At 43.3% G+C, this 22,313-nt stretch overlaps 1 protein-coding gene across 3 annotated transcripts in view; it reads left to right on the top strand.

The window, feature by feature from the left end:
• LOC125446958 (excitatory amino acid transporter 2-like) overlaps positions 1 to 22,313 on the top strand; it is a 62,641-nt gene that overhangs the window by 10,084 nt on the left and 30,244 nt on the right. For all 3 annotated transcript variants that reach the window (XM_048520981.2, XM_048520980.2, XM_048520979.2), the window contains exons 3-4: positions 11,053 to 11,205; positions 21,485 to 21,735. In XM_048520981.2, the coding sequence (XP_048376938.2) occupies positions 11,053 to 11,205; positions 21,485 to 21,735 (404 nt within the window). The remainder of the gene's footprint in view (positions 1 to 11,052; positions 11,206 to 21,484; positions 21,736 to 22,313) is intronic.

Raw genomic sequence — 22,313 nt, 5'->3', positions numbered from 1 at the left:
CTACAGTGTGGAAACAGGCCCTTCGGCCCAACAAGTCCACACTGACCCTCAGAGCATCCCAACAAGAAGTGCTGAGGAAGGGTCACTGGACCTGAAACATTAACGCTGCTTTCTCCTTTACAGATGCTGCCAGACCTGCTGAGCTTTTCCAGCAACTTTGTTCTTGTTCCATCCCCCTATAACCTACCTAATCTACACATCCCTGAACACCACGGGCAATTTAGCATGGCCAATCCACCCTAACCTGCACATCTTTGGACTGTGGGAGGAAACCCATGCAGACACGGGGAGAATGTGCAAACTCCACACAGAGGTTGGAATTGAACCAAGGTCCCTGGTGCTGTGAGGCAGCCGTGCTAACTACTATACCACCATGCCACTCCAAATACTGGAAATCAGAAATTGCTGGAGAAACTCGGCTGGTCTGGCAGCATGTGTGGAGAGAAATGCAGAGTCAATGATTCTGGTCCAGTGAGCGCTTCTTCAGGACTATTAGTAACTGGGAAAAAGGAAGTATATGTGCTGACAACGTAGGATAGTAAAGGAGCAATTGGTTGATAGATAGTGCCCAGAGAGAGAGACAAAGACAGTTAGACAGGTAAAGTAATGAATAATGGAAATCCTGAGACAAAGAAAGGCTGTTAATGGGGACCATAAATTAGTGAAAATGGATTAGCTGTGCTGAAAGAAGCCCATGTGATGACAAGATTAGGGGTGTCAGGTGGTTAAAGGGCAATACAGGAATGTGCTCAGCTCCTTTAAAAAAATGACTTAACTCGATATTGAGCTCCAGGAGGATTTTCTGACTTTTGTTATTATCGAGACTTATATTTCTAAGTAAGACAGGAGCACTGTGGAAGAACTGAGTTCTGAGGAAGGGTCACTGGGCATGGAAATGTTAACTCCAATTTCTCTCCACAAATACTGCCAGACCTGCTGAGCTTTTCCAGCAATTTCTGTTCTTTTGTGTCTTAGATTTCTAACGTGACATCTTCAGGACATGTGAAATGACTGCAACACTTTTTTTCAAAATTAACAAAAACAAAAATTGCTGGAGAAACTCAACTGATTTGGGCAGCATCTGTAGAGAGAGAGGGAAACAGAGTTAAGGGTCCAGTATGACTATTTTCCAAAGATTTCTTTCCTTCACAGACATTGCCAGACCTGCTGAGTTTCTTCAGCATTTTAGCTTTTATTTCAGATTCCCTGAATCTACATTTAAATTTGCCGTTATAATGTATGAAATGGTCAGCTAAATTTTCCCCTGAATTCTTACGCACAATGTGTGCGTGTTACTAGTGAAGCACAGCATTTCTTCCCCATCCCTACCTTCATTTAAACTAAGTGCTTTGTGAGTCCATTTTGGAGTAGAGCTCATTGCTGGAGTCTCATTAGTGAGCCAGAAGGACTTTCACAATAATTGACAATCTTGTCATGGTAACCATCACTGGCAACTAGTCTCACATAACCAGTTTAAGATAACAAAGTGAGTAGCTGGATGAACACAGCAGGCCAAGCATCATACTCTGAGCACAAAATGCTGCTTGGCCTGCTGTGTTCATTCGGCTCCACACTTTGTTATCACGGATTCTCTAGCATCTGCAGTTCCCCTTATCTCTCACATAACCAGTTTTCTGCTTTCCCCAATCAACATGTTCAGAGATGTTAGGATACATTTCCAGCCAGGCAGGACTTGAACCTGGGTCTCCTACCCTAGGGGTAGGGTCGCTACCACTGCACCACAAGAGCCTGATATATGCAGATGCTGGCTTGTGAACAGATTCTGTTCTAGAATCCATTTGCAAGTTGATTTGTAGATCAGGGCACAGAGTAAAACAGCTGAAAATTACACCCCGGTATGAGGTGGCATTTGTAACTCAGGGACACCCTTGTTAATAGATTTACTCACTGAACTCAAATGCAACACTGTCAGAGTGAGATTCGAACCTCCGTCCCCAGATTATCCAGCTGGATTACTCGTTCAGTGACATTGCTACCAAGTCCGTGCCTCCCCACTTGATCTGTGCATAGCAAGCTCCCACAGGTAGCAGTGCGATAATGTCCAGATCATTTGTTGATAGTGGGGTTGGGTTAGACCAGGACACTTGACGCTTGCTCGTTCTCAAAATAGGGCCATGGGGGTTTGCCACTGAGGGGGCAGACAGGCCCTTGGTTTAATGTCTGATCTAAAAGACAACATTAGGGACAGTGCAGCACCCTTCGATCTCCCTACAGAGTGGAAGAGCCTGCATTATGAGCTCAAGTCACCGGGGTGGAACCCCAGATTTTCTGACGTGGAGACATCGCGCACAGAGCTGCAGCTCCCCCGGTGGGATTTGTCCCTCCCAAGATTAAGATATGTGGGACGCTGCTGGCTATGGAATGATTGCATTATAAAGAAAGGCTGGATGTACTGGGACGTTCTACACTGCAGTGTAGGAGGTTGAGAGTTGACCTTGAAATAGTGCGAGGCATAGAAAGGGTTAATAGCAGATGCCTTTTCTTTAAAGTGAGGGGTTTTCACACCAGGATGCACATTTTTAAGGCAAGAGGAAAGATTTGAAAAAGACACGAGGGGCAAGTGGTTCGTGTGTGAAATGAACTTCCTGAGGAAGTGGTGAATATGGATACAATTACGATGTTTGAAAGACATATAGATAAATACATGAATAGGAAAGGTTTGAAGGGGAATATGGGCTGGAGCAGACAGGTGAAATGACTTTAGTTTGGGATTCTGTTCAGCATAGACTGGTTGGACTGAGGGGTCTGCCTCCGTGCTGTATGACTCTATGACTGTACATTATAACATAATTTGAGTTGAAAAATGTAGATCATGCAATAAAATTCAAGTCGTCACTGTACAGCATGTTCCTCACTCAGGTGTGTCAATGCAACTCTGAAACTCTTGATCAGTCCAGGGGTGTGTAGGTTAGGGTGGATTGGCCATACTAAATTGCTAATAATGTCCAGGGACATAAAAGTTAGGGTGGATTGGCCACACTAAATTGCCCACATTGTCCAGGGATATGCAGGCCAGGTGTGTTAGAGATGGGAAATGCAGAGTTACAGGGATAGGGTGGGTCTGAGTGGGCTAATCTTCAGAGGGTTGGTGTAGACACAGTGGGCTGAATGGTCTGCTTCCACTTTGCAATGATTCTATGATACTATCTACTGCACATCAGGAGTACAGTCCAAGGGTGAAATAATTCAAATTGAAAACCGCAGGAAGAGCAATAGAAATTAAACATTTGTCTGTGCACCATATTCCACTCTGAGAAGTCTCGATGCAACGTCAGGGCTCTTTATATTCACACTGAGTGTTCCTATTGGGCATGCAGCCCAGGGGGGCTTCTACACTGTACCCAGTCCCTCGATGTTGCGCTAATTTGCTAAATGAAATTGGGCAGGTTGGAAAGTAAAGTATTATAACTATTTAAAGCAGCATTGCTGAACATGTCAAACCAATTTACACACAGCAAACTGCATATGATAATTCCCAGCTTCTGCAGTATTTCACATTGATTCATTGAAGGTTATCGATTGATGCAGTATCTCGAGCACTTATAAAGCAGTACTGTCGGAAACAATGGCCTGCGTCTATAGCTGGGGCGTAACACTGTTCATCAGAAAGATCCGGTTCAAGTTTGGTTTCTGCACCTGGTTAGAATTCACATTAACCTCTGATCCCTGCTGGGCACCTCCTTAACCAAATCAGTTTGACCGAAACGTGCAACATCCATTATTACCATCATGTCCATTATTAGGCCATTATTGCCATCCTGACTCAGAAATGTTCCTTCACTGCTGGGTCAAAATCCTGGAATTCACTCCCTAATGGCATTGTGGGGCAACCCACAGCAGGTGGACCGCAGCAGTTCAAGAAGGCAGCTCACCCCCACCTTCTCAAGGGGCAACTGGGAATGGGCAAGAAATACTGGGCCCAGCCAGCAACACCCACGTCCCACAAATGAATAGGGAATAAAAAAGGTTTTTTTAAAGTAATCTTTAAAAAAAAAGCACAGACATTGATTCTGGGTTAGATCAATAAATGACACTCTTCAATCCAATCGGGTATGAAGCAAAGCAGATGATACAGTGAGACATTGTTTTGCTGAGTAAATAGTAGTGCCTTTGTTGGCCAGGGTTTGTACTACCCTCTTGGAATCAGATCCTTGCTCTGTGAGATTCCTTCAGGATCTGGTAATCTGCTCTTCCATATATGGAAACTGTCCAGCTCATGTGAATAGTGTCCAACCTGGAACTTCATCCCGGCTATTTGGTCATATGTGTCAGAGATAATGGGAACTGCAGATGCTGGAGAATTCCAAGATAATAAAATGTGAGGCTGGATGAACACAGCAGGCCAAGCAGCATCTCAGGAGCACAAAAGCTGACGTTTCGGGCCTAGACCCTTCATCAGAGCATGATGAAGGGTCTAGGCCCGAAACTTCAGCTTTTGTGCTCCTGAGATGCTGCTTGGCCTGCTGTGTTCATCCAGCCTCACATTTTATTATCTTGGTCATATGTGTTTCAGCTTTTTATTTACTCACGGGATGCGGGAATCGCTGGCTAGACTAGCATTTATTGTCCATCCCTCCATTACTCAGCGGGCAGTTGAGAATCAGCCACATTGCTGTGGGTCTGTGTTCACATATATGTCAGACCAGGTAGGAATGCAGATTTCCTTCCCTGAAGGACTTTAGTGAACCAGGTGGGTTTTTCCCTTGACAATCAATCAAAGTTTCATGGTCATCAGTGGGTTCTTATTTCCAGATTCTTCTTTTCATATTTAATTCAAATTCTACCTTTTGCCATGGCGGGATTTGAATGCAGATGTCCAGATAAGTGTGTGTGTGTGTGTGTGTGTGTGAGTATGAAAGTGTGTTATATGTGTGTGTGTGAGACAGTGTGTGTATATTATGTGTTTGTGTGTGAGTGTGTTGTGTGCGTGCATGTGTGTGTGTGTATTGTGTGTGTGTATGTGTGTTGTGTATGCATGTATGTGAGTGAGTGTATGTGTGTGTGAGAATGTGATAGTGTGTTTGTGTGTATGTGTAAGTGTGTATGTTGTGTTTGTATGTATGTGTGAGGGTGTGTTGTGTGTGTGTATGTATGTGTGAGAATGTGTTGTGTGTGTTGTGTGTGTGTGAGTATGTGTGTGTAAGAGTGTGTGTGTATGTGTGTGAGAGTGTGTTGTGTGTGTATATGTACATGTGAGAGTGTGTGGAGTGTGTGTGTGAGTGTGTTTGTGTGTGTGTGCGGATATGTGGATGTAGAAGTAATCTTTAAAAAGTAGTTTTTGCTCATTATCCTGTTTGACTAACACTATATCAGTACACAGTTGAGGGTTGGTTAGCTCAGTTGGCTGGACAGATGGCTTTGGCAACGTGGCTCTAAAAACACGGGTTCAATTCCCACAGCAGCCAGGGTTAGCCTTTAGGACTCTCTTTCTTACCCTCTCCTCTTAACTGAGGGGTGATAACCTTCTGGGCAAACCACCACTAGCCACTGCTCTCTCTAATGAGTGAGCAGACCCTTCAGGCAAAGACAACTTTACATGGTTATGTAGCTGGGACAATGCATCACACAATTGAAAAGCTTGTGTTTGTCAGATTAGGCTTCTGGTTCCCTCAAATATGGGACAACTTGTGATGAATTGGAAGGTAAATTTAACACAGGTATGGTCGATTCTTTAGTCGTATTGGAATGGATTGCTTCTTTTGTCATTGTGTTTGTTCCTTATGAATAGCGACATTCTGCGGACTGTAGCCCCGTGTTTCCACTAAGTTTTCCCTTTGTCGAGGATTGGAGGGAGAACGTGTAATGTTTTCAGTTACGTTACAGTGAAAAATGGAAAGGAGTTGCAGTTATACAGCAATTTTTCCAGCCTGTGGGTGTCCCAAGTACCTCAAAAGTGTAATTATTATTACAATATATACCCTATAATACTGCTCCAAAGGATGAGATGAGATTTTCCTGATGTATATTGGATGCTATAGGTGCTTGACAAAGTAGATGTAGAGAGGAAGTTTCCCCTTGTGGATCAATTTAGAACAAGAGGTCACAGTTTTAGGCTAAGCAGTGGCAGATTTAAAGCAGGGAAGAGGAGGAAATACTTCTCTCAAAGGGTCATGAATCAGTGGAATTCATGACCCCAGAGTGCGGTGGATTCTGGGACATTGAGCAAATTTAAGGAGGAGATAGAGAGATGTCCAACTACTAACTGGCTTTGGAGAACTAGCGTGAAAGTGGAGTTCATAGAATCCCTACAGTGTGGAAGCAGGCCATTCAGCCCATCAAGTTCACCCAGCAATTTAGCACGGCCATTCCACCTAGGCCACGCATCTTCAGACTGTGGGAGGAAACTGGAGCAAACACACACACAGATGTGGGGAAGAATATGCAAACTCCACACAGACAGTTGCCTAAGGGTGGAATTGAACCCATGTCCCTCGTGCTGTGCAGCAGCAGCACTAAGCACTGAGCCACCGAAATGGGTTGAGGCTGTGCTGAGATCAGCCACAATTGTATTCAATGGCAGAGCAGGTCCAGGGGACTAAGTGGCCTCCTCCTGCTCCTGCTTTTTATGTTCTTATAGAGTAGGACACACAGCAGCTAATTTGTGCCCATACCCCATACATAGCATTAGATTGTGATGTTAAGGGATAGTCTCAGCCACATCCTCTGAATTCAATGGGAGGACCATCAGACACACTGTGCATCCCTCTTGAAGCTAACTAGGTCCAGAAGCATTGAGGGAATGCTCTGAAAATGCCCGCTGTGGTGGATTGGACACTGTACCTGGAAGATCAGAAGACATCTCCCTAGCCAGGCCCCGCTTTCTCAACTCTGAAATGGCCAGTGGAGGACAAAGAATAGCCCATGAAGAAAACACAACAAAGACACTCTGAAAAGATAGTAGGACACTCTGAAGTTGCCCACATTGCCTACAAACATTGGTGCTAATAACTGTAGAGGAGCTTGTGTCCCGATGTTCAAAATGGCATCAACTTGTTCAGCATCTTGAGTCACGGTGCCTTCATGATGAGGCAGGGCAGGGAGGAAAATTGGAGGAAAGCGTGTCTTCCCAGATCCCACCACCCCATGGGACAGTCTGCCTCATTCATTGGTTGAGGTTTGGCCTTTCATGTCATGTGATCCATGGCAGATTTCTGAGGCGGTGCTGATTGGTTGATGGGGTTCATCACAGATCGGTGTCTTCCCTGCTTTTGCTGAAATTATGTCAAAAGATATTTTGCGTCAATGCAAGGAGAGAGAGGGACAGGGCCGTTGTTTTAATGACTTATCTGAAACGCAACACATCCCAACATGGCACCATTCTCTCAGTAATGCACAGGATGTGTCTGCCAGGTTATGGGCTTTGATTTTTGGACCCCAAAAGCTTAGAACCAAAGAGCCATAGAGAAATTACAGTGCAGAAAGAGGCCGCTCAGCCCACTGTGTCCGTGCTGGCTGCAATTAAAACAACAGGCTATCCGCCTATTCTAATCCCATCTCGCAATGCCTGATTATAGCCTTGCAGGTTATAGCTGCAGACCAAGGTTCCTTTTATGATCAGCTGAGCATTTCTGCCTCCACCATCAAACTGGTCAGTGAATTCAAGACTCACCGACCTGTGAGGTGGGAGTAGCAAAAAAAATCTTTTCTTCATGGCCCCTATAATCATATACTGATTGTCTTAAAAAAAGGAGGGACTAAAAGGCACCAGTCTGTGTACAGATATCTCCCTGAAAGAGGGGTGAATGAGAGACACCAGTCAGTGTACAGATATCTCCCTGAGAGAGGGGGAACTGAGAGATACCAGTCAGTGTACAGATATCTCCCTGAGAGAGGGGGTACTGAGAGATACCAGTCAGTGTACAGATATCTCCCTGAGAGAGGGAGTACTGAGAGATACCAGTCAGTGCACAGATATCTCCCTGAGAAAGAGGGAGCTGAGAGATACCAGTCAGTGTACAGATATCTCCCTGAGAAAGAGGGAGCTGAGAGAACACAAGTCAGTGTAAAGATATCTCACTGAGAGTGGGAAGGGACTGAGAGACACTAGTCAGTGTACAGATATCTCCCTGAGAGAGTGGGAACTGAGAGACACCAGTCAGCGTACAGATATCTCCCTGACAGTGGGAAGGGACTGAGAGTCACTAGTCAGTGTACAGATATCTCCCTGAGAGAGGGGGAACTGAGAGATGACAGTCAGCGTACAAATATCGCCCATTTTGAATGGTGAAGATTATGCTGCATCTTTGAAGTTTGGATCAGCTCCTTTGAAAAAGATTACTGAGATGGCTGTATCACGTGTTTTCACTTGAGCAGAGAGCCTTGCATTAATTCCTGTTTCCTTTGTCCTCTGTGAGCTCTGTAATTGCTTCTTGATCAGAAGGGATTGGAATTTCATTAGGGCCTCAATGTTCCTGCGTAAATCCGCGGTAAATAAGAAATTAAAATGGGGGCCTAATCCCTTGGATGGCTGCTGTTGGCATTTTTTTTTAATCAACCTTTGCTTGGCATTTGAAGAGACGAAAGGATGGTCTACTCAAAGTCGACAAGTGTCACAGATTCAACGCCCCAAGCAAACACATGCACTTTTCGCAATTCATTGAGGGATTGGGTGTCTTTAGTGTTCATTAATCTGGTTAAAATCTAAATATCAGATTGCATCTCTGCAGACTATTTTCTAAGCCTAGCTGCCAGCTAACGCTCTTTAATAAAATGCAAAATCTCACCTCATTTTGATGACTGTGTGTACGAATCCCACATTTGAGCACTGGGCTGGCATTCCCCCAGGCAGCACTATGGGGCTACCACATTGTCAAGGGTGTTCTTACAGTGTGACCTTTCTGCTGTCTCTGTTGGGTATGAATGATCCCAGCACACCATGCTGAAGGACAACATGGGAGACCTCCTGGGTGCCCTGGGTCAGTAATGCTCTCTCAACTCAAAAACTGGACTTGACAAGTCGAGGGGATGGGAGGGAAGGGGAGGCATAACATGGGCTAGTTTAGAAAGGGGTTGGAATTAGAGAAATTTATTGAGAAAGATTGAATGATTCAAAAATAGAAATGGACAGAAAATAAAGTAAACATTTTGAGCCCTTCTTCAGAAAGGTCCGTCTTGAAGAAAGGTCACTGGACCTGAAACGTTAACTCTATTTTTCTTTCCCTCTCTCCACAGATGCTGCCAGTCTTGCTGGGTGTCTCCAGCGGTTTCTGTTTCTTTGTTTCAGATCTCCAGCGTCTGCGCTTCTTTTTTGAGTGAATGTTTCAATCCAAATCTTGCCTGGACGGCTGTATGGGTTGGTGGGCTGTTTGGTGGTCACTATCAGACCACCTGTGACCTTGTTGAATGGCAGAGCAAGTTTGAAGGGCCGAGTGGCCCACTCCTGCTCCAAGCACCCTCAAGGGGCATCACCCCTTCCAGAACTAAGCAGTCCACTCAACTAGTACCAGAATCACTCCCTCCACTGCTGGTGCTCAGTGACAGCTGTGTATTCCAACTACAAGATGCACCGGAGTAATTCACCACTCGCTCAAAACCCCACGACCAGTTCCCTCCATAACTGCATCATGGGTGTCCCTACACCAGATGGACTGCAATGGTTCAAGAAGGTGCTTCACTACCACCTTCTCAAGGGGCAACTAGGGACAAGCAATAAATGCTGACCTAGCCACAAACACCCACATCCCATAAGCAAAAAGAAAATAACTTCCTTCAGGTCTTATTAGAGACGACAGGAGCATCCTACTGGAGATCAGCCCAGAAAATACCCCTTAAATTCAGCAATAAGAGGGAAAAGCATGATTTGCATTTCCATCTGATGCACTTCATTGGTTTTAGTTGAAACTAACAGATGATCTAGTTATTATCAACCGATTACAGAAGAAAATTGCTGATTGCAAATTGGCTGCTTTGTTTCCTATATCATAACAGTGATAGGACTTCAAACTACCTCTTTACCACTTTAGAATGTTCCGTGCTGCCAAAATATGTTACAACAAATGCAAGTCATTCTTAGAGTTATAGAGTTGTACAGATCCTTCGGCCCAACATATTACTGCTGACCAAGTTTCCTAAACTGATTTCATCCCATTTGCCTGCACCTAGCCCATGTTCCTCTTGTAGTAATTGTAATGAGGTCAACCAGGTGGACTTCATAAAATATGAGTTCCCTGACTGGGATTGTTAACCTGGTCCAATCAGGGACCCCTGGCTGACAGACGTAAACAGCAATGTGCTTCGAGGGTCCGACTCCAAGCTGGCTGGTCGCAGCCAGAGTACCGGGCTCAAGTAAATAAAGGGTGACTGGGTGATGGGATACCGGCCGCTGTGCAGTTATTTCAGGTGGCTGTCTTATACTGCAGTGGTAGTGCCCCTACCTCTATACAGGGAGGCTCATATTAAAATCCCAACTGTTCCGGAGGTATGTAATAACATCTCTGAACAGAATGATTATTAAAAAAAGGTTACAGTAAAAAAAATATGAAGCGGAGTGTCAGGGTTTCTGTTCACTGTCGAAGCCAGCTGTGAGCTAGCTGGGTCAGTGCCATGTATGACTGGTATGTAAATAAAGGGTGGCTTGGTGATAGGATACCAGCCTCAGTGGAGTTATATCGCCTCTAAACCTGTTCTTGTCGCACACCCATCCAAATGTCTGTTAAATTGGACATGCCTCTACCACTTCATTTGGGAGCTCATTCCATACAAGCACTACCTTCTGTGTGAAAAAGGTCCCTTTCCGCTCTCACATTAAACCTATGCCCTCTATTTTTGAACTCCCCTACCATTGGGAAATAAACCCTGACCATTCACCTTATCCATGCCCTTCATGGTTTTATAAAGCTCTGTGAAGTCACCACTGAGCCGCTTATGTTCCAAGGAGGAAAAAAGTCCCAGCCTCTCCTTCTAACTCAATCCTTCCAGTCTCAGTAAAGTCCTTGTGAATATTTTTAATACAGTTTAATAATATCCTTCCTTTCAGTCTGTGTGTTTGTGTTGTGGATGACTTTGGATCTATTAAAACCTGTTGTGTTTCAGGAGTTATTCTGGGCTCTGTGTTCGGTTGTCTTCTACGCATGGTTCCTGACCTGGGACCCAACTTCCTCCTCCTCGTCTCCTTCCCTGGTGACATCCTCATGCGAATGCTCAAGATGTTGATTCTCCCACTCGTCATCTCCAGTCTGATCTCAGGTGAGAAATCATGGCCGCTGTTTTTATTTATTCATTCTTGGAATGAGGTTGTCACTGGCCAGGTCAATATCTATTGCCCATCCCTAATTACCCAGGGGGCAGTTGACAGTCGATCATATTGCTGTGGATCTGGAGTCACGTGTAGGCCAGACGGCAGATTTCCTTCCCTAAAATTTATAGCTCTGATGAGAAATCGGAACGGACTTGAAACATTGACTCATTCTCACAGCCCATAATGTTGAGGTAAAGTCGGCCTAAAGGACATTAATGAACCAAATGGGTTTTTACAGCGATCAGAAACAATTTCACAGCTGCCTCTTTTTTTTTTACATTGAATTTAATTTGCTGAAGCGTGATATGAACCTTGGTCTGGAGAACGTTTCCTGGATGAATAGGTCCGGTGATAATGCTAGCTCCACTAATTCTCCTGCTTTTCCTCCCCCTCTGGTTCCTGGTAGGCATGCTATTCCCCCTCCCCGATATTCACAGTACCTGCCTCATTCTTCAGCTATGGGCTATTCAGCATTAGAATGCATTACAGGGAGTTGGTTTGCATGGATGGTTAGTCTGCAATGTAGCATGATACCAACAGTGTGGGTTCGATTCCCAATCTCCTTCCCAACCTCTCCATTTGCCTGACATGTGGTGACCCTCGGGTTAAACCACCGCCAATCCTCTCTCATTAATGGTGATCTGGCAAGTCTTTAGCGACTTCACCTTATGTTATAATGTGTCCGTGAGAAAGAGTTATGATTTTTCTTCACAGTTCTGAACTCTGTTTCGCTCTCCCTTAATGCTATCAGACCTGCTGCGTTTGTCTAGTGATTTCTGTGGTTTGTTTCAGGTTCCCAGCAACCACAGTACCTTGCTTTTGTTTTGGCTGCGAGACGGCTTGGGTAAGCTTTTGCTCGAAAAGCCAGCATGGGTATGATGGGCCAAATGGCCTCTCCCTTTATTGCATCATCCAATGAGGATAGACGGAAGGAAAGATCTCACCAGGACTGTCTGGCTGTCAGTAGCTCAGGCTCATAGACTCAAACAGCACAGAAGAGGCCTTTCAGCCCATCCAATCTGTGCATAGGATTCCCTGTGCAATGCATGAACCAACAGCTAGAATGGCCTCCACCAAAGCCTTGATGAGCCTGTGGCCTTATCTTGAGGTTCCCAATCCTCCAAATTAAATTTTAATCACCGGGACTCTGTTGCAGGTAACTTGGGAAGGAAATCATTCAGATATACACAAAAGCAATTGCATTCGGGTCCAGACCTGAAATGCCAGCTTTCTTGTTCCTACGATGCTGCTTGGCCTGCTGTGTTCATCCAGCTCCACACCTTGTTATCTCAGATTCTAAATTTGAGGGACATGTTCTGGGTTGACATCCACAGGGACATTTGTGTCATTTCTCATAAGATACGAGAAATGAGAGTAAGAATAAATAATATCTGCTGAGCTGAGTGTAAGAATAGACTGTTTGGCCCATTGAACCTGCCTTAGCAGTGAATAAAATCATGACTGATCTGTGGAACGTCATGTTGAGTTTGTACAGGGCATAGGTGAGGCCTCTTCTGGAGTACTGTGTCCAGTTCGGGTCACCCTGTTATAGGAAGAATACTATTAAACAGTAGAGGGTTCAGAAAAGATTTACCATGATGTTACCGGTAATAGAGGGTTAGACATAGAGGAGGCTGTGAGAGCCAGGGATTCTCTATTGACAGCTGAAGGTCATTAGCTCTGGCGGATGGCAGCTAGTTCTGTTTTCTGTGCCCAACTGCCCCCTTCTTTTATACCCTGGATGACATGTCAATATTTCTTACAATAGGATTGGCCTTATGTTGTCACAACCATCAGTCTTAAATTTAATAGGTTTTGGGTATCTAAGTACCTGGTTCAAATTGATTGGCTGGGTTCAAAAGCCTGTTGTTATGGTTAAAAAAAAACACCGCTGCTTGGCATGCTAAATATATGGCCTTCCGATACAAATGTTCCGATTCGGGCACTGTCTGTGTACTTGCAAACTTCCAAGCTGCTGCTCAAAGACTTCCATGTTAAATCTCTAAGCACATGATCTTTTAAAGGCACACGCAAAGCTCTCCCCCTAGCATTTTACAAACAACAAATTCTAACTTCCTGCTGCCCAGTCCGCAAGTACTCTACCCAGCTTTGTAACACCCCCCACCAAGGAAAAAATGAGCCATCATTATGAATATATGACTTCTTTTTATTTGTAAAACCTTAACTCCATTATATTACAAGATTCATAGCTCAGTAATCTAGAGTCACACGTTTTATACTAAATCTATTAATATAAAACATTGAATCCTACTGTTTCCATCTTATATAAGAACTTTTCTTTTAAACTAGCAACGAAGCATCTGCAATAATATTTTCACAACCGGCAACATGTACAATCTGTAAATTAAATTCTTGTAACATGAGACTCCAATGAAATAATCTGGCGTTCTTGTCCTTAAATCTTTCCAGAAACATCAAAGGATTGTGATTGGTATACACGCTTGTCTCTGATACGTCACTTGCAGAGTAAATATTAAAGTGTTGTAAAGCCATTACCAAACTCAATAACATATTTTCAATGGCTGAATACTTTCTCTGGGGGATTTTGAGGTTTTGTTTTTGAATAATAACCAATTGGCCTTTCAATTCCACATCATCTTCCCGAAATGACATAGCTCCAACCCTACATTGCTTGCATCAATGGCTACCTGAAGGTTTTTAAGAACATTGGCTTGGCTAAAACTGGTCTGGAGGTTAACATTGCTTTTAAATTCTCAAATGCCTCCTGGCATTGTTCTGTCCACCAAAACTTCGTGTTTTTTTTTAACAAATCTATCAACGGTGCCTCCACGCTACCAAAGTTTAGTATACATTTCCTGTAGAATCTGCTCAATTCTGAAAATTGTGGCACTTCCTTCTTTGAGGATGGTCTTGGAAATTCCTCAACGGCCTTCATCTTCATGTCCCTTGGGGTCATCCATCGATATCCGATGTTGTGCTCTCAGAATGTCACTTCCGCCTTTGCCAAGTCTGTTTTTGCCAAGTTTATGACCAACCTTGCCCTCCATAGCCTCTCAAAGAGCTCTGCCAAGTGCTCCATGTGATCTTTCCACAAATTGCTAAAGATCACTAAGTCTTCTCTACAAGACAGCACAATTAGTCAATCCTGCCACAACTCTGCTCATAAACCTTCGAAAAGTGACCAGTGTTTTTCATTCTAAAGGGCATGACTTTAAATTGATATAGCCGGTTTGTAGTTACAAAAGCAGAAACTTCTTTTGTGCTCTCCAACAACGGTACTTGCCAGTAACTGTGAAGTAAATCCAACTTTGTGATATAAGTGGCTTCTCCTTCTTTTTCCAAACAATCCTCCAGCCTTGGAATTCGGTATGAGTCAGATTTGGTCACAGAGTTGACCTTCCGATAATCCACGCAGAATCATTGAGCACTATCAGGTTTGAGAGCCAACATGATCGGCAAACTCTACTCGCTTTGACTCATCTCTGTGATGTCTTCCTGGACCATTGCTTCCACTTCCTTCCGAACCCGTGCAGATTTGAGATGATTAAGTCTGTAGGAGTGTTGTTTTATTGAAACAGTATTCCCTACGTCGACCTCAACTGTACTATTGGCATTAGTCCTTACCATTCTATTCCTCTGAGCACTGTAACAAGTCTTTCAATTCTGTTCTCTGTTCCTGAGACAGTTAGCTCACCACCCTATCCTATTCCTTAAGGACTTCCTCATTAATCAAATTATTCTGAGGCACAGCAAAATCCAAATCATCTTGTTTTGATTTTACAGTCTGAGTAGCAGTACCTAATATCTGTTTCTCTGGTTCTTTTTCCTTGCCGTGGTAATGTTTCAGCATTTTCACATGACATACCCAATAATGTTTTTTTCCTAACTGGCGTCTTTACCAGATAATTCATCTGACTTAATTTCTTCTCAATCTAACAGGAACCACTAAACCTTGCTTTGAAGGGATCTCCTACCATTAGTAATAGCACCAGTACTTTATCCCCACAGAGAAATGTATGAATTTTAGATTTCTTATCTGCTTCTTGCTTCATTATGTGCTGTGCCACCTTCAAATGTAGTCTAGCTAATTCACCTGCTCTGTTTAATCTTTCTATCATTTGATACATATCCAACTTTGTGACCTCTGACCGTGAACATTTCCTTAATTAATTGTAAAGGTGACTTACTTCATGTCCAAATATCAATTCAAATGGAATAAACCGAGTTGATTCATTTGGGGTACCTCTAATAGCAAACAATATAAATGGGATGCCTTTATCCCAATCAATTGGGTAATCCTGGCAATAAGCGCTCAGCATGGTCTTTAGGGTCTGATGCTAATGCTCCATGGGATTCAGGATGGTATGTGCCTGATTTAAAATGTTTGATGACCAAGGTATCCATGACCTCCTTAAATAATTTGGCGGTAAAATTAGACCCTTAGTCTGACTGAATCTCCCTGGATGGTCCATGATCAGTAAAGAAATCAAGCAATTCCTCCACAACGTTTTTTGCTTTGCCATTCTGTAATGGGATTGCCTCTGTAGATCTGGTAGACACCTCCATTCTGGTTTACAAATACTGGTTCCCACTTTTGGTTTTAGGGAGGGGGACTTGCATAATCAATTATAACCTGGTTCTTCAAATGTGGGGATTGGCATCATAGGTGCTGGTTTTATTACTGCCTGAGACTTTCCTACCATCTGACACATTTGACAGGTGCGGCAAAATACAGCCACATCTTTATGTAATCCAATAGAAATGCTTCTGTATCTTAGCCTGAATGTTCCTCACTCCTAGATGACCTCCTGCAGATAATTTGTATGCTCCCCACAATGCTTCATGTCTGCATGCTACCAGCAACACAATCTGGTGAACTTCCAACCATTTCTCCTCCACACTAACCTGCCGAGATCTCCATTTCTGCCCTAGGATTCTGTCCTTAAGTTAATAGCATTCTGGAGCACACTCTGATTCCTTTTCCCAGCAGGCTTTATGATATAAATCCTTTATCGTCACATCATTTTGTTGTAACTCTATTATTCTTTCAGAATAAAACACCTCTGCCTAATCCTCTCAGAGACAGTAGGAGCTGCAGATGCTGGAGAATCTGAGATAACAAGGTGTAGAGCTGGATGAACACAGCATCAGAGGAAGGCTGACATTTCGAGTCTGAACCTGAAGTAGGGTCTCAGCCCGAAACGTCAGCCTTCCTGCTCTTCTAATGTTGCTTGGCCTGCTGTGTTCATCCGGCTCTACACCTTGTTATCTCTCTGCTTAATACTCTACCTGCTTAGGATTTTCCTTTACCATCTCATCAGGGTGTCAGCTAACTGGACCTCAACTCTTTAATTTTTGTCTTTTGTTCTTCCTTCTTGTTTTGGCTAATGGCTGAGGGATCCTGTCACTACAGTCTGGGAAAATTCCAGGCCATTTTTCTTTTAACCCTTCAATTCCCAGGTTTTCTTTTGGCTTTTCCATTACAATGGGCTTCACCCCCACCTGAGATCTACATTGTTTCCAAGCATAAACTGTATTCCCGGAATAGCCAACTTTTCCATCATTCCCACCATCACTTCCCCAGTAAAATCAGACACTCTAGCCCTATCTTACACAGGGGGACATTACTCCTCTCTCCATTTATTCCATAGATTACCACTCTCTCGGGTAATATTTCAGAAGGAGTGCAAATATTTTCATTGCTTACTGTGACAGACTGGCTCCTATATCTATCGATATTTTAACTTCTTTACCTATGCCCCCCATTCTCCCTGAGTAAAATCTTACTTACATATGTGAAGTCTTTGAAAAGATTGGGTGCTATCTTGCTCTCCATCCCGTGACTAGGATGTGTACTCTCCTGCAGCTCATCGACTTCTCTTGGGATTTCCTTCACTACCTTAAACGATCCCATGGGTTTAGCCTCTTTTACCGCATCCTTTTCCCAGTGCCTTTCTTAAACCATCAGCACTGTGACTTTGGGCATCCCACCTTATTGCAGTGGAAGCACCTGAGATCTTTCACCTCTTTTCCACTCTCTTGGGTTTCTTTTTCCACACGTGGTAAACTGTTCCTAGTGTGAGGTGATTTACTTTTTGTTTTCCATTGAAGGGTCTCCCTTTTTCCCAATTTCTATCCCTCGCGGAATGAAACTGCTGCCGGAAGCTAGATTTTGATTAATGCTCTAATATGTATTCATCCACCATTTCTGCTGCTCTGCTCACTGCTTTAACTTTCTCTGCCTCAACACCAGTTCTTATCACTTCTGGAAGTGAGATTTTAAACTCCCCCCAGCAGAATAATTTCTCTAATATCTCAAATGTCGTTTCTATCTTTAATGTTCTCATCCATTTATCCAAGTTGTTCTGTTTAATTTTTTCAAACTTGTTATAAGTCTAACCTGGCTCCTTTCCCATATTTCTGAACTGTTGTCTATATGTTTCTGATACCAATTTGTAGACACTCAAACTAGACTGTTTTACTCCCTTATATTCTCCTGGCACCTCAACTGATAGCACTGTAAACATCTCACTAGCACTGTCTACCATTTCATCTGTTTAACCAATTTCTCAAAGGAAATGAAAAAGGCTTCCGCATCTTTTTCATCAAACGTTGGTAATGTTTGAACATATTTGCATATATTCCTACAGGCTTTTGGCTCCAATGGTGTTGCTCATTATCACTATCCTGCTCACTGAGTCCACCTTCCATCTTCACCTCCATCCTGTTATGTTGACCTTCCTGTATAATTGCCAAATTCTGAAGTTCAAACATTTCTCTCTTCTTCATTTCTTCTCTCCTTTTCTCCAATTCTTCTCTCTCTTTCTCCCTTTCTTCTGCTAAGGCGATTCTTTTCTTTTCTCTTTCCTTTCCTTTTAACTGTAATTCAAACTGTTTTAGTTCCATTTCTTTATCTTCTGTCCTGGCTATCCTTTCTTTTTCTTCAGCTAGGGATCCTCTTTCCCTTCCTTTATCTTCCAACCTCAACTCTCTCATTTTCAATTTGTTTTTTCTCTAACCCCTATCGCACTTGGCTGCTTCTCTGAGATACCTAAATGCTTGGCTAACTCTGTAACAATTTCAGCTTTCTTGTTACCACTAGTTAAACACACTTTTAGCCTGTTTGCTAACTCTGAAAGTGTACCTTTCTCTGTTTTTCTAAACGTTTTTGGCACGTTTGGGAAGCACCTTCGATACCCAGAGCCTCTTTAGCAATGTAAAGAGCTATTCCCCCACTTTTGATTTAACCAACAACAAGCAAATGAAATTTAACAGATTGTCTGCTTCTTATTTAAGTTTTATTCACAGATCAAGAACACTAATCCCCTAGCCTGTTTAAATCTGCTGGGACCTTTTGTACCTTAAATCTGTTCAAATCTGCCCATATCCTGGATGATGAGCCCCAGACCTTTACAAAGCAGACGTTGAACCTCCTCTCTGGGAGCTAGAACTGAATCACTGAAATAGGAGCACCTCACCATAAATAAAGGAGAATGAAATGTAGTGTAACCTGCCTTTCCGCAACTTCTAGTGGCTAAACAAACTAAATCCCTGACACTGATCTTAAAATCAACAAGTAATAATTTATTTATCTAACTCTAACATGAACAGTGAGCTACTCTTACAGTAGTCCAAATCAACTAAACTATTAACAAACCAAAAAAAACCTTCTAATGACTAATTATTCCTCAATAAAACAAGATTCTAAAGGTATACTGTTCCAATAGATACAAGTACCACTTATATAATAAAAAAATTTAATGTCTCAAAATTACAGCCAGTTTATGTGTCTTCCTGGATGCTCTGTGCCTTCTCTGCTGATTCTTCTGTCAGGAATATTAACTAGTTGCACCATCAGTACCACTGTTATTTAGACGGCGCTTTCTCTAAGACATAGAGGAGTTTCTGAGAGCAAGCAATTATCTCTTGAGAGCTGAGTGCTGTTAGCTCTGGCCAATGGCAGCTAACTTCAGCTATCCAACTGTCCCCTTCTTGTTATACCCATGATGACTTATCAATACTTCTTACAATAAGATTGGTCCTATGTTGTCAAAACCATCAGACTTAAGTTTAATGGATTTGTGGTATATAAGTACTTGGCTCAAATTGAACTTATAGTGTGCTTGCAAACTTTCAAGCTGCTGCTCAAGACATGCATTTTAAATCTCTAAGCACAGAAAAAGCACATGACCTTTTAAAAGCACCACACAATGCTTACCCCCCACCCCACAACTTTAAAAATATCAAATTCTAACTTCCTGCCTCCCAATCCAGAATTACTCTACCCAACATCACGACAACATTGAGAACAGGAATGGGGTAAACTTTGAGAGTGGGGATGGGGTAAATATTGAGAATGGAAACGGGGTAGAGGTTGAGAATGGGCATAGGGTAAACATTGAAAATGGGGATAGTATTGAGGTTGATGATGAGGCTGGATAAACTTTGAGAATATACTCGGGATAGAGAATGTGGTTCTGTTTGTGTTGAGACTAGAACTAGGGGTCACATATAGAAAATGATCATTAATAAAACCAATATAGAAATCAGGAAAAATTTCAATACCCCTGTCCAGAATGCGGAGCTAACATAGGAATTAATTGAGGCAAATAAAAGGTATATTTAAGAGGAAGAGTGATAAATATATGAATGAGAAAGGAATGAAAAGGATTTGTCAATGAGATGAAGTAGCTTGGAAGATGACCCAAGTGGAATATAAATATCAGATGGGCTGAATGGACATTTTCTGTGCTGTAAATTAAATGCAGTTCTGGTTCTCCACTTCCTGTAACACAGGAAGTAACCAAACTGCTTCAGACAAATTTGTATTTATTGAGTGACAGCCTGTTAACTTGTCAAGGAAGTCTTGGATGAAACAGGTTATTCCTAAAACTAGCCCTTTACCCTAGACCCCACTCTTCAAGCCTCTAGTGTTTCCAAAGGAAATACCCAGGGAAGGATTCTGAATGACAATAGAATAGGGTGTGATGGGATGTTTTGATGCTAAGATGAAAGGAAGCCTCACAACTTCAGCCATACTTGGGCAAAAAATAAAGACATCCCCAGAAGGTCAACAATGAATACAGCAGCAAAAAAGTGAGAGAGTGGTGGAGCAACCATTTAAATGGAGATGACAAGGAATTTTTCTTTTATCTGAGACTGTTGTGAGTCTGTGGTACTCCCAAAAGAGGCAGGGCCGTTGATTATCTTTAGAGTAGAGATAAAGCGATTGTTGACTGACAGGGGTGTCGATGGTTCTTGGGGGTGGGTAGAAATGTGGAGCTGAGGCCGAGGTCTCATTTGATAGTGGAGTAGACTAAAGGGGCTGAATGGCCTACTCCTGGTCCCAATTTCAACGTTCACTCATTTGTACAGCATTGGAAAGAGGCAAGATGCTCGTGGCACAGGTGGAGTTGTTGTGGGAGAGTTGAGGACCAGAAGGCATAGTCTTAGATTAAAGGGCTGCCAATATATGAGGTTGAGATGAGGAGGAACTTCTTCCATTAGAAGCTTGTGAGTTTTTGGAACTCCTCGCCACAGAACGCTGAGTCCTTGTGTATATTTAAGACTGAGGTAGATTTTTGATCAGTCGGGGAATCAAGGGTTATGGGGAAAGGACAGGAAGGTGGATTTGAGGTATGTCAAATCAGCCACGATCTGATTGAATGATGGAGTAGGATGGAGGGGCTGAATAGCCTAGTCTGATTCCAATTTCTTATGGTCTTAAACAGCATAGTCTAAGAATGACATTTAAGTTTGAGACGCAGCTAGTGAATCTGCTGAGTCATTTGGGCTACTCAGGGCTGAGTTAGACAGATTTTTAATGAGGGCCGAAAGAACTGCGGGTGCTGTAAATCAGGAACAAAAACAAAAGTTGCTGGAAAATCTCAGTAGGTCTGGCATCATCTGTGAAGGGAAAAAAACAGTGTTAACATTTCAGGCCCAGTTCTGAGGAAGGGTCACCAGACCCGAAATGTTAACTCTGTATTTTCCCTTCACAGGTACTGCCAGACCTGCTGAGCTTTTCCAGCAACTTTGTTTTTGTTTTTAGTAAGGGCAGTGGGCAAACAGCAGTGTAATGGAATCGAGGGTTGTCAGATGAGCCACAATCTCTTAAATGGTGGAGCAGATGTGATGAGTTGTTCCACTCCTACATTTTAAGGTCTTATGAACTTATTTCCTCTGGAATTACCATGTTCTCATGAGGCAGCACTCTCCCTGACCATTGTTCCCTTCTCCCTCCAGGGCTCGCGAGCCTTGATGCCAAATCGAGTGGGAGGATGGGCTCCCGGGCCTTGGTGTACTACATGTCCACGACGGTCATTGCTACTGCTCTCGGTGTGGTTCTGGTGATTGCCATCCACCCTGGCAACCAAAAGCTCAAGAAGTCAATGTCCGTGATATCCAGGAACCCCGAAGTGTCAAGTTTAGATGCGTTCCTGGATCTCATCCGGAATCTGTTCCCGGAAAACCTTGTTCAAGCATGTTTCCAACAGGTAACCTCCGCTCAGATCAATTAGACTCTGGTTGTCTACTTGTGTGATTGCACTGCCTCCAGGTCGGGCACAGAGAAAGACTTGTATTTAGGAGTTCTTCTCCATGACCACTGGATATCACAAAGTGCTTTACAGTCATTGAACTACTTTATAAACTGGAAGACAATTGGCAAATCCTCACAATGTGATAAGGAGCAGGTAACTGGTGCTTCCCAAAGCAGTTCCCTCCATGATCCTGTCTAGAGTCGTGAGTATTTTCACAACCTGTGAGATTGAGGGTAGAGAGGAAACAGAGACTTGGAGACCCATACGTGAGGAGTAGACAACCACAGCTAAGGGGTCGAGACCCATAGGTGAAGGGTGGAGACCCGTAGGTGGGAGGCTTAGAGGACCATAGGTGAGGGGTAAAGACCCATAGGTGGGGCATAGAGACCTGTAGCTAAGGGGGTAGAGACCCATAGGTGAGGAGTAGAGACCCATAGCTAAGGAGGAAAGACCCATAGGTGAAGGATAGAGAGATGTAGGTGATGGGGTAGAGACCCGTAGGTGAAGGGTGGGGATCTGTAGGTGAGGGATGC

Source organism: Stegostoma tigrinum, chromosome 38, assembly GCF_030684315.1.
Source record: "Stegostoma tigrinum isolate sSteTig4 chromosome 38, sSteTig4.hap1, whole genome shotgun sequence".
Classification (NCBI taxonomy): Eukaryota; Metazoa; Chordata; class Chondrichthyes; order Orectolobiformes; family Stegostomatidae; genus Stegostoma; species Stegostoma tigrinum.
Note: the sequence above shows the minus strand (reverse complement) of the source record. Positions and strands in the feature narration are given on the sequence as shown.